Here is a 12,340-nt window from a genome sequence, read left to right on the forward strand (position 1 = left end):
GTATTTTAAGATCAACTGCATAATAGTTTTTATAAGATGGTAACATTTCTCATGGTTTTTATTGTAGGTCATTGTAGTACTCCAGAACTTGCCCTAGCAAGAACACTAGCATCTGGAGAGTTCATTAGTTTTTAGTGTACATTGTCATGTTTTCTGGACACAGAATGGATTTTGTGTGGCATCATTCCAGTACAATTACACTCTACCTAAAAATGAATTACTCCTTTAAGTGTAGAATCAAGTCTACCCAGAAGTTTTCCCCCAGAAGTTTGACAGGAATGCATAAAAAATACCAAGTGTTTCCTTGCACTTTTCACTAGTTTGATAATCAGCAAGAAATCTTCTCCATACTGTCAACTCTCCCAGCTAAGAAATAAAACCCACAGACTATTACAGGATTTACTGTATTTAATGATTTGTTACTCCAGACAAACAAATGACTACACAACAGGCTGCAAGAAAAAAAAAAAAAAACATTTGGCATGTGTTGCTGCTGAATTCTCTTAAATTCACTCCTGGTGACAACAGCTTGTTTTGATGATTTGTCAGTAAGAATTAAGAATTAAAGCTTAATAGTTTAAGTGTTCATAAGCCTCCACATGGTAAAAAATTGACTAGGAAACCATAGCTTATATTTTAAAAAAAATGCCTGACTAGCACTACAATTATTTAGAAGTTCCTAAAGTTCAGACTACAGAGGTGAGTTTGGAACATAAGAATTATCTTCRAAATACAGCAAAATAACTCTGGTGCTATTTTAGGTGTCCTTAGTCAAAAAGGTGGTTTCTGAAGATTCAATTCAAGGAGTTAGAAGTTTACTTACAAGGCACAATACTGTGTTATAACATGACTGTAAAGTTAGTTTGGTCACACACCAAAAAGAAAAAAGAAAAAACTGTACTGTTTCATAGCTAGCAGTCAAATTTGTAGGACTGGTATATAGTTCACTAAAGCTACCACAGAAGGAATAACTCTGAAAAAGTCAATCAAGTAATTCATTGCTTTACTTATAAGTACTACACTGAAGACAGCGCAAGAGACAAGGAAGCAGATTATGGCAGAAGTTGTTTAAGGCTGCTCTAAGTACTGATCAAAAAGTATATTAATAGACAGGGCTCTCTTGCATTTCACTGCAACAGCTTTCTTCATAACACAATACTGGATGAACTGATCCAGCTGAGGACTGCATTGCACAGAACATCCAGAAACCTCAAATCTATTTTAAAGCTAGAGCTGTGTTAAAAACAGTGACAACTGCATGAAGGTAGTGCTGGATAAAGATGAATTCCTGCATATATTCACTGAAAGTATTAGTGTATACAAAGTCTTTTTAAATGTAGTCACGTGTTCACTGAACTGCTGAAACTTTGGTGAATGTATAGTAGGTGAAAAAATTTGGATTGCAAATGCTGAAGCAACAGTTAATTGTTTATGCATGAGAATGTCTGAAGCTGAACTTTGAATTGTGCAGCTAGTAAGAAGCAAGTCTCTACAACCAGCCTTTACTGCTTCCAGCAAATTTTGGCAATACCTGGATTAAACAAGAAGGGTACTTACTGCATCCTTTAATCAGTAAATAGACACAGAACAAAACTCCTAATTCAGAGGTGGATTGCATGTTGTGCTTCTGCATATAAACTAGATGAAAGACAGGGCTGGAGTGGGAAGAGCCTAGCAATGAGAAGCTTGAGGATGAGCAAGAACCATAGTAACAGCTGCCTGAGGATGCCCAGGGTCCTTAGGCAGCAACATCCAGGACTGACAACTCAGCTGCATTGCATGAAACCAACATAGCATCCTGCCCAACTTCCCTGGACAAGCCGTGATCCCCCCAGTGGGAAGGAAATTCAATACTAGGTGACTTGACTCTGCAGCAAAGCTGGGTATCACAGCCCAATCTTATGCCCTGGAACACAAACTCCCTGTATAYGATAGAGCCAAAAGAGGGAAGTAATGTTGAGCATTAAAATTGAATATGAAATATGAACAAAACCAACAAAAAGAACATTAAAGTTTAAGCTAATGATTAGAACTATTGCAATGAGGGCATTCAAGTAGTATTCTGTGGCTTCTTGATGTCCTCTGGATACAGACTSCAGGGAGCTTCCACACACTCAACATCAGGTTCCACCATAAGCATTTAAACTTATAAATAATTCCTTCTTTGTAAATTTGCATGTGGTCATGTTCAAACATCAGCTAATATTAGTCAGATTTCAAACAGACCACCTTGTCTCTACTTGCTATCAGCATTTGAATATTCATCCCCTTTCCATGTCTCATCAGTAGAGAACTAATCAGTTGCTGTTGGTCAAGCTTGCTTGACCACTTCAAACTTTGACTATGTTTCAAACTTTGATCAGAATGCAACATCATGTCAGGTTGTCACRAATATGGATCATTGAGTAGATGACAAAAGACAAAGCCTTTTTGTTCCTGTAAATACAGTCTAAACTTTGATCCCTTGTGTTCATGAATTCTTCAAGATATGCAACTGACTTCTTGAAATACTGGAACAGAATTAAAATTTCAAATTTCTTAAAGTATATAGGAAGAGGCAGACTGGTTTTGAGATAACAGAGCAGGGAACTGCCAGCTTTGAGTTTGCCAACAGGCGAGCAGGGCATAATATATTAATGATTTCTGTACACTTCAATAGTTGTTTAACAATTAGTCTTATAAAACATTAAACTACATTTCCATGTGCTTGCATGGACCATACTTTCCCCTCAGGCAACACTAGAAGTTTAGACTAACTACTTACTACTTAGACTAATACTGTCTCTTTTGTCTCTTTAAATATTGTCTCTTTTGGAGGCTGTCAAAGGACATTTGAAGACAATCATTTTCAGCCTTAAAAAATAAAGCTCACTAACTATGTAGTTAACATTTYATGAAAAGGATATGAAGAGTCTTTATGAATTGTGTTTATATAAACATAGGCTTGTAAATAAGTTGGTTTACACTAAATATTGGAAGAAAAACATCAAACTAAACAACATTAAAGAGAAACTAAGATATAARAGTTAATCACATCAATTATTCCATTATTGAGAAGCCAGGCACCTGGCAGCTTCAAAATTTAGCCATACTAAATAATAAGAACACTGAATATTGTCATTTACACTAATTATGTCCTGGTAGAGCAGAAGCTACTCTACAGTTATGAGARGATTCCACAGTAACTTAAACAGAGAGAAAAAAAAATGCGTTGAAGCTACTTATTCCTTACAAACTGGGAACTCACCACTTTATCAAATAGATGTTTTTGGAATACTTTAAGGATAGTGTCTTTTTAACTATAGTTTTCTAAGGGAATTGAACATCAGTAGAAGTAAAAGCTTTGTAAGTTGCATCCTTCTGAAAATGAAAGTTTCATCCAAGTGTTTCTAGCAATGTTTACTAGCTGTTTTGTCAGATTTCAGCTAGTTTTTATTAATAAACAAGTTTGCATAAGAGTGTCAAACACTTTCATGCCTAACTTGTATAAGAACCTTAAGCTAACAGAAAAGCAACATCAACCATGAAATAATTGCAAACAATTTATCAAACTGTACAAAGTTACACATATACATTTAATTATAAAACAGTATTTTCTATATATTATTCAAAACCAGCTTTAATGCTTTCTGATAGTGATACTCAAACAATATTCAGTTTTTCCACCCCCTTTAAATGAGTACACTTATTTCCTCTATTTTTACAGGTGCACAGCTGCCCATTTGGCCATAATTTCCACATGGATACCACATGGGTATGACTTCCAACATAACTTTAAATTACACTTACACTTAACTTTAAAGGCAAAAGACTGTTAACGATAGTAAACAGACAGTTCATCATCACTCATGTCTGAATCATCTTCATCCACTTCACCTTCAATGACTGATTTCTTTCCTTTGCAGCATGATACAATTAATCCAATTAAAAAGACCTGCAAATTTAAATCAATAGTACATTACTGTTATTCAATTATCACACAAAAGGCAATACATGTAAAATTGAATGTAGTTGTGATGCAAGTGATTCAATGAACTACAGTACATAATTCAACTTGATTCAGTGATTTCTAAATCAAAGTACTTACTGCAATGAATGCCCAGTTCCCAAAATAATAGACAGCACTGAAGAACCAAAATTTATGAAGGAAGAGGTATGTCCGAGTAACAATACACTGATCTGAAAACAAAACATGTATTAGTGATATAACATAAGATTACTACGAAAATTATCCTGCAGTTGGAATTAGATAATCCTGAAGTTTCAGACAGTATTCTGCCTTGAAGAATGATTCCACTCAAGTTAAATGCACTCTGCATTATCAAAAATGCATACAAGAGATTATGGAACAGTGAACATGAAAACARGTGGCACTGGAAGCTGGCAGTTACACAGATAACTGACACACTGTAGAAGTTATACCTGATAGTGGTGGGGTTATCACCTGTTCTGACCACAAATGCCCTGTTACAATCCTCTCCCATTTCAGAAGTACTGTAACAGTAAGTAGAAGATACTTTCGATTCCAAAAGCCTGATACATTAAATCTTACTCATTCCCCAACACCATAAATGTTGCTACATCTAAACAGCATACTTTTTCCTCCAGCACAAAGCTGCAGATTTTGACACRTTAATTCTTAATTCTGTTAAGGCATTTCTGAGACTCTGGACAGGTTACATAAAAGTTTGTATAGCCTGCAACACYCAAGGGATCATGTAAAAGGGCAGTCAGCAGGACATGCACAACAGAACTTTCCTATGCCAGTGTGGTCTCCTATTCCTCATCTAAGCTCCAGCCCAGACCTAACAYCCATTTTGCAGCAGAAATTGGCATCCAGATAGTTTGGACACTAGACAACACAAGTAAACCAAAATTTGCTTATTTTTTCCCCAGTTCTGGCCTCAGTTTTGTCAGTACTCTCTGCATGCACTTGAGCTATACAGACAATCCCCCTTTCCTAAAAGGGGAAAATAAAGGCTGCCTACATAGTTTAGGTTTTTAGTCATTTAAGTAGCAGGCATAACCTCAGTTCTAAGGGCAGATATTTTGTTTAAAGACAGAACTTCTACATTAGAAGTACTAATGTTCAACAGTCTTCTTGAGCAATACCACGTATTAGAGTGAGCTGTTTCCCAGGGGGGAAAAAAAGGTAATAGCTCTTATCAGGAAGATGACTTTGTCTCAAGATGACCTCCCCCAAGCCAAATCTCTACAGGGTCCAGAACAGTTGTATCTGAATAGAGCAACAACTTCATTCAACTGTTTTCCAGTTATTTAAATTTGACAAAATTAATTTTAAGTCAATCTTCTGTTAAGTACTACTTTATGCAACAGTCTGATTTTTGGACTGTTACCATGAGGGGTTGCAGAAACAGTATCAGTAGGTGAAAAAAGTTAGACAAATTCATGAACAACAGATCCACAGATACTTAGACTGCACAAGGGAAGTAACACCYCTAATATTCYCAGGGACACTGCAGAAGTACATGGGGAATGACACACAGTGATCAATCTCACATACTCTCCTTAAATAGCATCTCTTATTGCCAGTGTCTAACAGATTTCAAACAGGCCACAGGTCAAACTCAGTATGACATTTTTCATGCTATTTGTTACACCTGTGCTACTGCCTTCAAATTGCCTCCCCAGGTTGTATTAAAAACTAAACTACAAATGGACAGTTAGCAGCAACTTTGAAAACTAGAACTGAATGGATAAATTGGAAGCTCAGTAGGATGTAAACTCCAAATAATTTCCCATGGGTATGATTCTAGTTTAGAATCTGAATTAGACAAAACTGACAAACTGAACTGCAATCTCTCTGCAGCATAACTGTTATTTTCATTTGTTGCATAAACATACATATACAAACATTGCTATATACTCAAACACAGTGCAGGCATCTAAAAGCCTTTTTAGAAGCCAAAACTCAGAGTTGCCAAAGTACTCTCTCCTGCAAGACAGACTTCCTTTGCAATCACTGCCTTCCAAAGAAAATCAGTTAACTGTATAACAGCAACATAGGCAAGAGTGGATGTTTATATGGACAATATTGCCAACTTTAATARCCTGCAGACTGTAAGGTAGTAAACCCAGACAAACAGAGGTCAAAGTCAGTATTTTAGCAGTTTCACATGCTAGGTAGATGTAAAACTTCCCAGAGCAGCCAAAACAAAACCTTAACACCTTCAAGCAGCCACCATGACTTTTTCAGCAGAGCTACTAGAAGYCTCAAACCCCATACTTATTCATTCCTCCAGATGTCTTCAAAACTAAGTGTCAACTATTAAACCAGAATGAAGAGAAACATCCAACTAACATTCATTAGTTGTAGAATATTTTTCACAGCCCCTACATGTATGACCTTCTAGACCTTACCCTTACCAGAAGGGAAAGGCAGCTTTAAAAAGTAGAGGCCCATGAATTAGAATTCTTAACTTACATGAACATGAAAAAGCAGACAGAAGTAGYTTGAGCTTAGCACAGGACTGAGGGTTTAGCAGGGATGGAAGAAGTAAAGTTTTATCTTATAATTAGTATCTTTGTTAAAGCTATCCTCCTAACTTATCTGCTCCAGAGATTAAGTCTGTCTAGTGTCATCAGCAGTAGTTGTTTCTTATCTTTATTAAAGTTAGGTTTGTTGCTCGTCTCGGATCAAACTGGAATATCTAGTTCTATTCTTTTCCATCTTCCAGAATTAAGTTTTTCTTTTTACCTCACTTACTGCTGCATAGCTTATTCCACACTAYTATATGTATACGCTAAGCCCCTAGACTGGTGTGTGGCCAAAGCCTCAAGAGTTACAGRTCAGAATGCTATTATTGTACTATTGCATACCTACTATCACACTGAAGTTACTAAAATTCAAGGCYGTTTTTGGATGAATATAGTAGGCCCATAACAAGTTTCTGCCAGCACTGCCAAGTCACATGTTTTTTTATGCCTTCATCTAACAATGTTATACTTTTAGTCCTTTGGTTATAAATGAAAGGGACAAAAGGAAGCTTCTGTTGGCTGAAGTTCAAGCTATTTATAGCAAACACTTCTGTCAGCATATGCTTTTATCTAGGCTTATGCTTCCACAGATATGTTAACACACACACAGTTAATGCATATTATAGTAAAGCTCCAACATTGTTGATAGGAAACAGCATTTTTATTATCTCAAGATCCTACATAAAGTTTATTAATCACTAAAAAMGTAAATTAAGTTAGTGAATTTACCTTAGTTCAAGTTTACACATAGGAGATACTACAACTAGAATAGTACCAGAGAAGTACATACCCCAGGCAGCAAATGCAAWGCAGCTAAAGAATGTGCAACACGAATAAAGCAATGAATATTGCAGGACTCCACAGGATACATGCCTTCTACCTCTAACTCCTAAAGATACAGTGAAAACATAATTCAATCTGAAAAGACTCATTCCATTTTCTTGTACATCACAAATCCTCCTTGATTTTTTAATATAAGAGAATAACTTGTTCTGTCACAAGTGTTTGCATCTAACACTTGTTTGCTTTAAAGTCTGATGTTTTAAATTTAACATGAAAAAATATGTAGTCCATTAATACTTTTCCAATGTAGGTATGATTGAGAGGTTCTCTAACAATATGGTCAAAAGAGCTGATGAATATAGCTGCATTTACTATTTTAATTACTTGGCAAAGGTCAGAATCAAAAGTTTTGGAACAAATTCCAAAGTCAATTAAACCAATGAAGATATAGTTAGCATACCAGACTTATCTTCTTAGCAAAGTAGATTACAGTTAYGCTTCTGTACAAACAGCTAGGAGTAAAACAGACATATTTCTTCTATGAAGATGTCCCTTACAGCTTATATTTGTTCCATGCTGTAGAGCACAAGGTTCTACTGAGATACATATGCTGATACTTCTCACTCTTGCTCATAGCAAGATATCTTGAACAAAAAGGTTCCCCACAACCCAGAGGGAAATCAAGCAGTAACTAGAGATGATCTTTTTGCTTCCCTCCATTTTCCTTTAGGGTTCCTTAGGGTTAAACCTACTTACTGTAGTAAACCTACTATTTTCTGGGTTTTCACAAACACTAAACAAGGCATATGATATGCAAACAGGCACATTCTGCAGATAAAAGCAAAATAAAGCTTCAGTAGTAAAAGAGTTTCTTCCTAACATAAGAATGGAAGCACAAGCAGGCCTTTGGTTGAATCAATTTGGAAAGTCAAGAAGGACATGAGCTAAGAGAAATAGCGCTTTGAGATTTCCCCCTCACCTCCCCCTCCACCACACCACTCAGTAGTACATATGCTACACAAGAGGAAGAATAAATTGGGTAGAATACTGTTCACAACATTCCATTATTTCCTAGTATGACACAGCCATAAAACAAAAGTGAAATAAAGTTTCAAATAAAATAGGAAAAAAGTGAAGACCTAATTGGAAATAGGATAGTCAACACCATCTGCAGCTCTCCAGCTGCTTACCTGAATTAAACAGTTAGAGACCTTCAGATGGCTCTCTACAGTAATTAGATTAAAGAGACAGTAAATATTTTGGAACAGTTTGACCTTGAGAAAAACTATTTTAGTGAAAAATATTTCAGTGTCATAGGTTCAACTAATGACATTTTAGTTATTCCTTCTGAACTAAAACTTTAGTAAACAGGCTAACGATGTAACAGTGTTTTTCCTTTAAATTCTGTTGCATATCAGATAAATCAAAAATTATAATGAAATCCTGAATTAAATGCAACTTTTATCCAGAATGATAGTTAAAAATATTCCTTTGATAATATCTTGATCATTTAGAGTAAAAATCACATTGAAAGTTACCAAGATTGATATATGAATTGTCACTACTTGAAGAAGAGTATATTATCACTTGGTCAGCACTATGTAAAGTCAACCAATCAACATGAGGCTCATTTTACTGGTAGTCTTAACCAAAGTCTTCTTCCAAGAACTGAATTAGCTTGTTACTTAAGGAAGACAAACTAAACATAAAACTGTTTCCCCTTCATAAAGTGATAATTTAAAACAATTTTTCCATACTTCATCATAACTATGTATTTTTTCAAAAATTWAGTCTCATTTCTTTTTGATCAGTTCCCACTGTAGTAGAAAAGKCAGCTTTAACTTTTCCTTTTCAAAATCAGTAGAGCATTTTCACCTGAATAAGCACTCACTTTGAAACATATAACTAAAGAGCTGAGGACTGTGGAAAAGCTTAATGTTTCAAAAGTAGTAAGAATAGTTAACTCCCACATATTTGTTTAGGCAATGTGAAAAGAGTCCACAAAACTAAAAGGAGGGGCCAGAATCYGCTTATCGAAGGCACTACAGTTATCAAGCATTTTAAAAATACTAGTATTAGAAAATATTATAGTTGYGCTTAATTCACTCACTCATGTCACTCATCTATTTGAAATATCATTATGAGTATCTATACTCACGTGTATCTAYATTAATACATAGCTTTTTATTAAAAAATTTATAAACACAAAAATCAATATAAGAGATAGGTAAACTGTATACCAATTCATGCTATAGACATGGGAAATTTCACTGGTTGCTAGACATTTACAAACTGCCCAGTGACAAGTACCCTTAAAGTTCTATAGTGTAAAATTCATGAATTGTACCTGATAAAATTTCATCCTTATATTGGACAAGTTGACYATGAGCCAGCAATGTACCCTTGTGGCCAAGAAGGCCAATGATATTCTGGGGTGCATTGGGAAGAGTGTTGCCAGCAGGTCGAGGGAGGTGATCCTGCCCCTCTGCTCAGCCCTTGGGAGGGCCTCGAGTCCTGTGCCCAGTTCTGGGCTCACCACTACAACAGAGACATGGAGCTACTGGAGAGAGTCCAGCATAGGGCTATGAAGATGATCAGAGGGCTGGAGCACCTGCCCTATGAGGAACAGCTGCGAGAGCTGGGCCTCTTCAGCCTGGGGAAGAGAAGACTGAGGGGGGATCTTCTCAATGCGTACAAGTACCTGAAGGGAGGGTGTCAAGGGGACAGGCACAAACTCTGCCCATTGCTTCTTGTCCTGTCACACGGGACAACTGAAAAGAAATTGAAGCACAGGAAGTTCCGCCTGAGCATGAGGGGGGATTTCTTCCCTGTGAGAGTGAGGGAGCCCTGGCACAGGTTGCCCAGAGAGGTTGTGGAGTCTCCTCCTCTGGAGATGTTCAAAATCAATCTGGATGCAATCCTAACATGGTCTGGGTGACCCTGCTTGAGCAGGGGGGTTGGACTAGATGATCTCCAGAGGTGCCTTCCAASCTGAACCATTCTGTGCTACTTCATGTTTACTATTAACAGAAGTATGACTAATTTAGGCATAGTGAYGTCTAAGCAAGCTTTTAAGGAAAAGACTGCTTGCAGATATAGGAGTCTCACTAGAACCTAGAAATGATTTCACATACTAACAATTTTTTTTTGCATATTATGCAGTCCATCTCATCCCTCAAACAATAAGCTTTGGCAAAAGCATGCCAAAGGAAGCAGTTTGTTAGGGAAGTGCTAAATATGCATGAACAATGCAATTTTAAAACACTGGGATTCCTTGGGAGTCTGTGACCCATACTGTTTCACCTCTTCATTAATGAACTGGATGAGATAACACAATCACAGATCAAACAGGRAGGGGGGGGGCACAGTGGCCCAGCACACTGGACAGTAAAGCTCCTGTTTAGAGAGCCCATTTCTCTAACTCCTTGAAATAACAGTCCTGATGAGGTTAACAGAAGACAAGTCCCACATCTTGGATGATAAGAACACAATGTAACAGTGCAGACTAGGGATTGACTGGATTCAAGGTAGCTTTGCAAAAGTGAGCCAGTGGACAGAGTAGAGCATATGCTAATATGCATTTCCAGCTGAAAAAAACTGCATACTATCTGGGCTTCACTAGCAAGAATGCAGCCAAGAGGTCCAGGAAAGTGATTACTCCCCTCCTTTTCAACTCACCTGTATTTGAGAGTGCACGTGGAATACTGTATTTTTGACCTCCTCAGTACAAAAACTGAGGCACTGGAGCAAGACCAGCAGAGGACCACTACAACAGCTAGAGCAAGCRACATACAATGGAAGTGTGTTTGTTCAAGTTGGGGTAAAGGAGTTTGGGAGAGCATCTTATTCTTACCTTTGCTATACAATGGGGATATTTAACCAAAAATTTAATCAATCTTTCATGCGCATAGAATAGTAGAGTACCTGTCATTTAGCAACATAACACCTTTATTCATATGTTTGAATGTGAGGTCATTCCAGGACTGCAGGCTTCCACAGAAATATGTTTAAGATTYTCACATATCATTTTCATAAGATTCTCTGGAAGTAGTTTCATGAAGTGGCAGTGGCAGCTGCCTTAGCTTAGAAAAAGCAGTATTTTTCTAGGACTGAAATAATTGCTCTTTCTTGTTGATTAGACAGGTTAAAATTGAGTCATGCCCTTATACTGCCTGTTACTCAGTAGTTCCCTCATTAAAACTAGTTTATCATACTTAAAGAATATGGGACATAGGGGGAGCTTAGAGATATATACACACATATAACTAATACTACTCTCATTCAGCTGTTGATCCCATCTTTGCACTTCATAATTCAGTGCCTCTGTCACTGTTCCGCTAGTTTCATTGCCTGAATCTGCTCTTCGAAGCTTTTACAATTCTAGTTCGTGACATCACATACCAGTTGTCTCTCCCTCAGTGAACTCTTTCCAGAAATTGCTTAAGCTTTCCAGCTGTTGCTCTTTCAGCTTTTTTGATGCAATTATACAACCTTACCACTAGCCTCAAGGTTAACTTTGACAAACTTAAACCACTGATTCCTTATCAGACTGAAAAGCATGTTGAAAAATAYACTACTGAAATTGGTTCATTTGCTTCTAGCAAAGACCTGAAAACACTTTCCAGCTGTATRTGGCTATAACAGCTCTATTTAAAGGGACAGCTTTAACACTGATGCAAGTTTACAGCATTTTAAAGTACTACAGTGCAGAACAGAAGCTTCAGATAGATACCAAATCACTCACATGTTAAAGAATAGTTTCCAGCTATGACTGCTTTAAATATAGTTCTAACAAGCACAAAAAGGTGTCTGTTGTCTCATTCCAACTTTTAGTTGGAAGCATGAGAACAAACTAAAGAGAAATTGTAGAAAGCAAGCGAAAGCACAGGTTAATCAACCTAGATACAATCCAAAACTATTTTTCAAGAAGAGCTGCTCACTGGCTTTGGAATCAAGCCCTGTTAAAGGAAAGTAATTAGCAGGAGCTATACAGCCAGGAAGCCTGGAAATCAAGGTCTAATAAGGAAACTGGAATCTGACTTGCTATCAGTGAAATGGA

The 12,340-nt window shown here is 36.9% G+C and overlaps 1 protein-coding gene across 3 annotated transcripts in view; it reads right to left on the reverse strand.

Annotated features, from left to right (window-relative positions):
* Positions 1-390: 390 nt before the first annotated feature.
* Positions 391-12,340, reverse strand: part of LMBRD1 (LMBR1 domain containing 1) — a 71,643-nt gene continuing 59,693 nt past the window's right edge. For all 3 annotated transcript variants that reach the window (XM_085316026.1, XM_085316025.1, XM_085316024.1), the window contains exons 15-16: positions 4,088-4,179; positions 391-3,934 (exon numbers count right to left, since the gene is read on the reverse strand). In XM_085316026.1, the coding sequence (XP_085172152.1) occupies positions 3,815-3,934; positions 4,088-4,179 (212 nt within the window). In that variant the 3' untranslated portion in view covers positions 391-3,814. The remainder of the gene's footprint in view (positions 3,935-4,087; positions 4,180-12,340) is intronic.

The sequence above is a fragment of the Rhea americana genome, unplaced genomic scaffold (genome assembly GCF_003343005.1).
Source record: "Rhea americana isolate MKP2758 unplaced genomic scaffold, rheAme1 scaffold_45, whole genome shotgun sequence".
Taxonomy (NCBI): Eukaryota; Metazoa; Chordata; class Aves; order Rheiformes; family Rheidae; genus Rhea; species Rhea americana.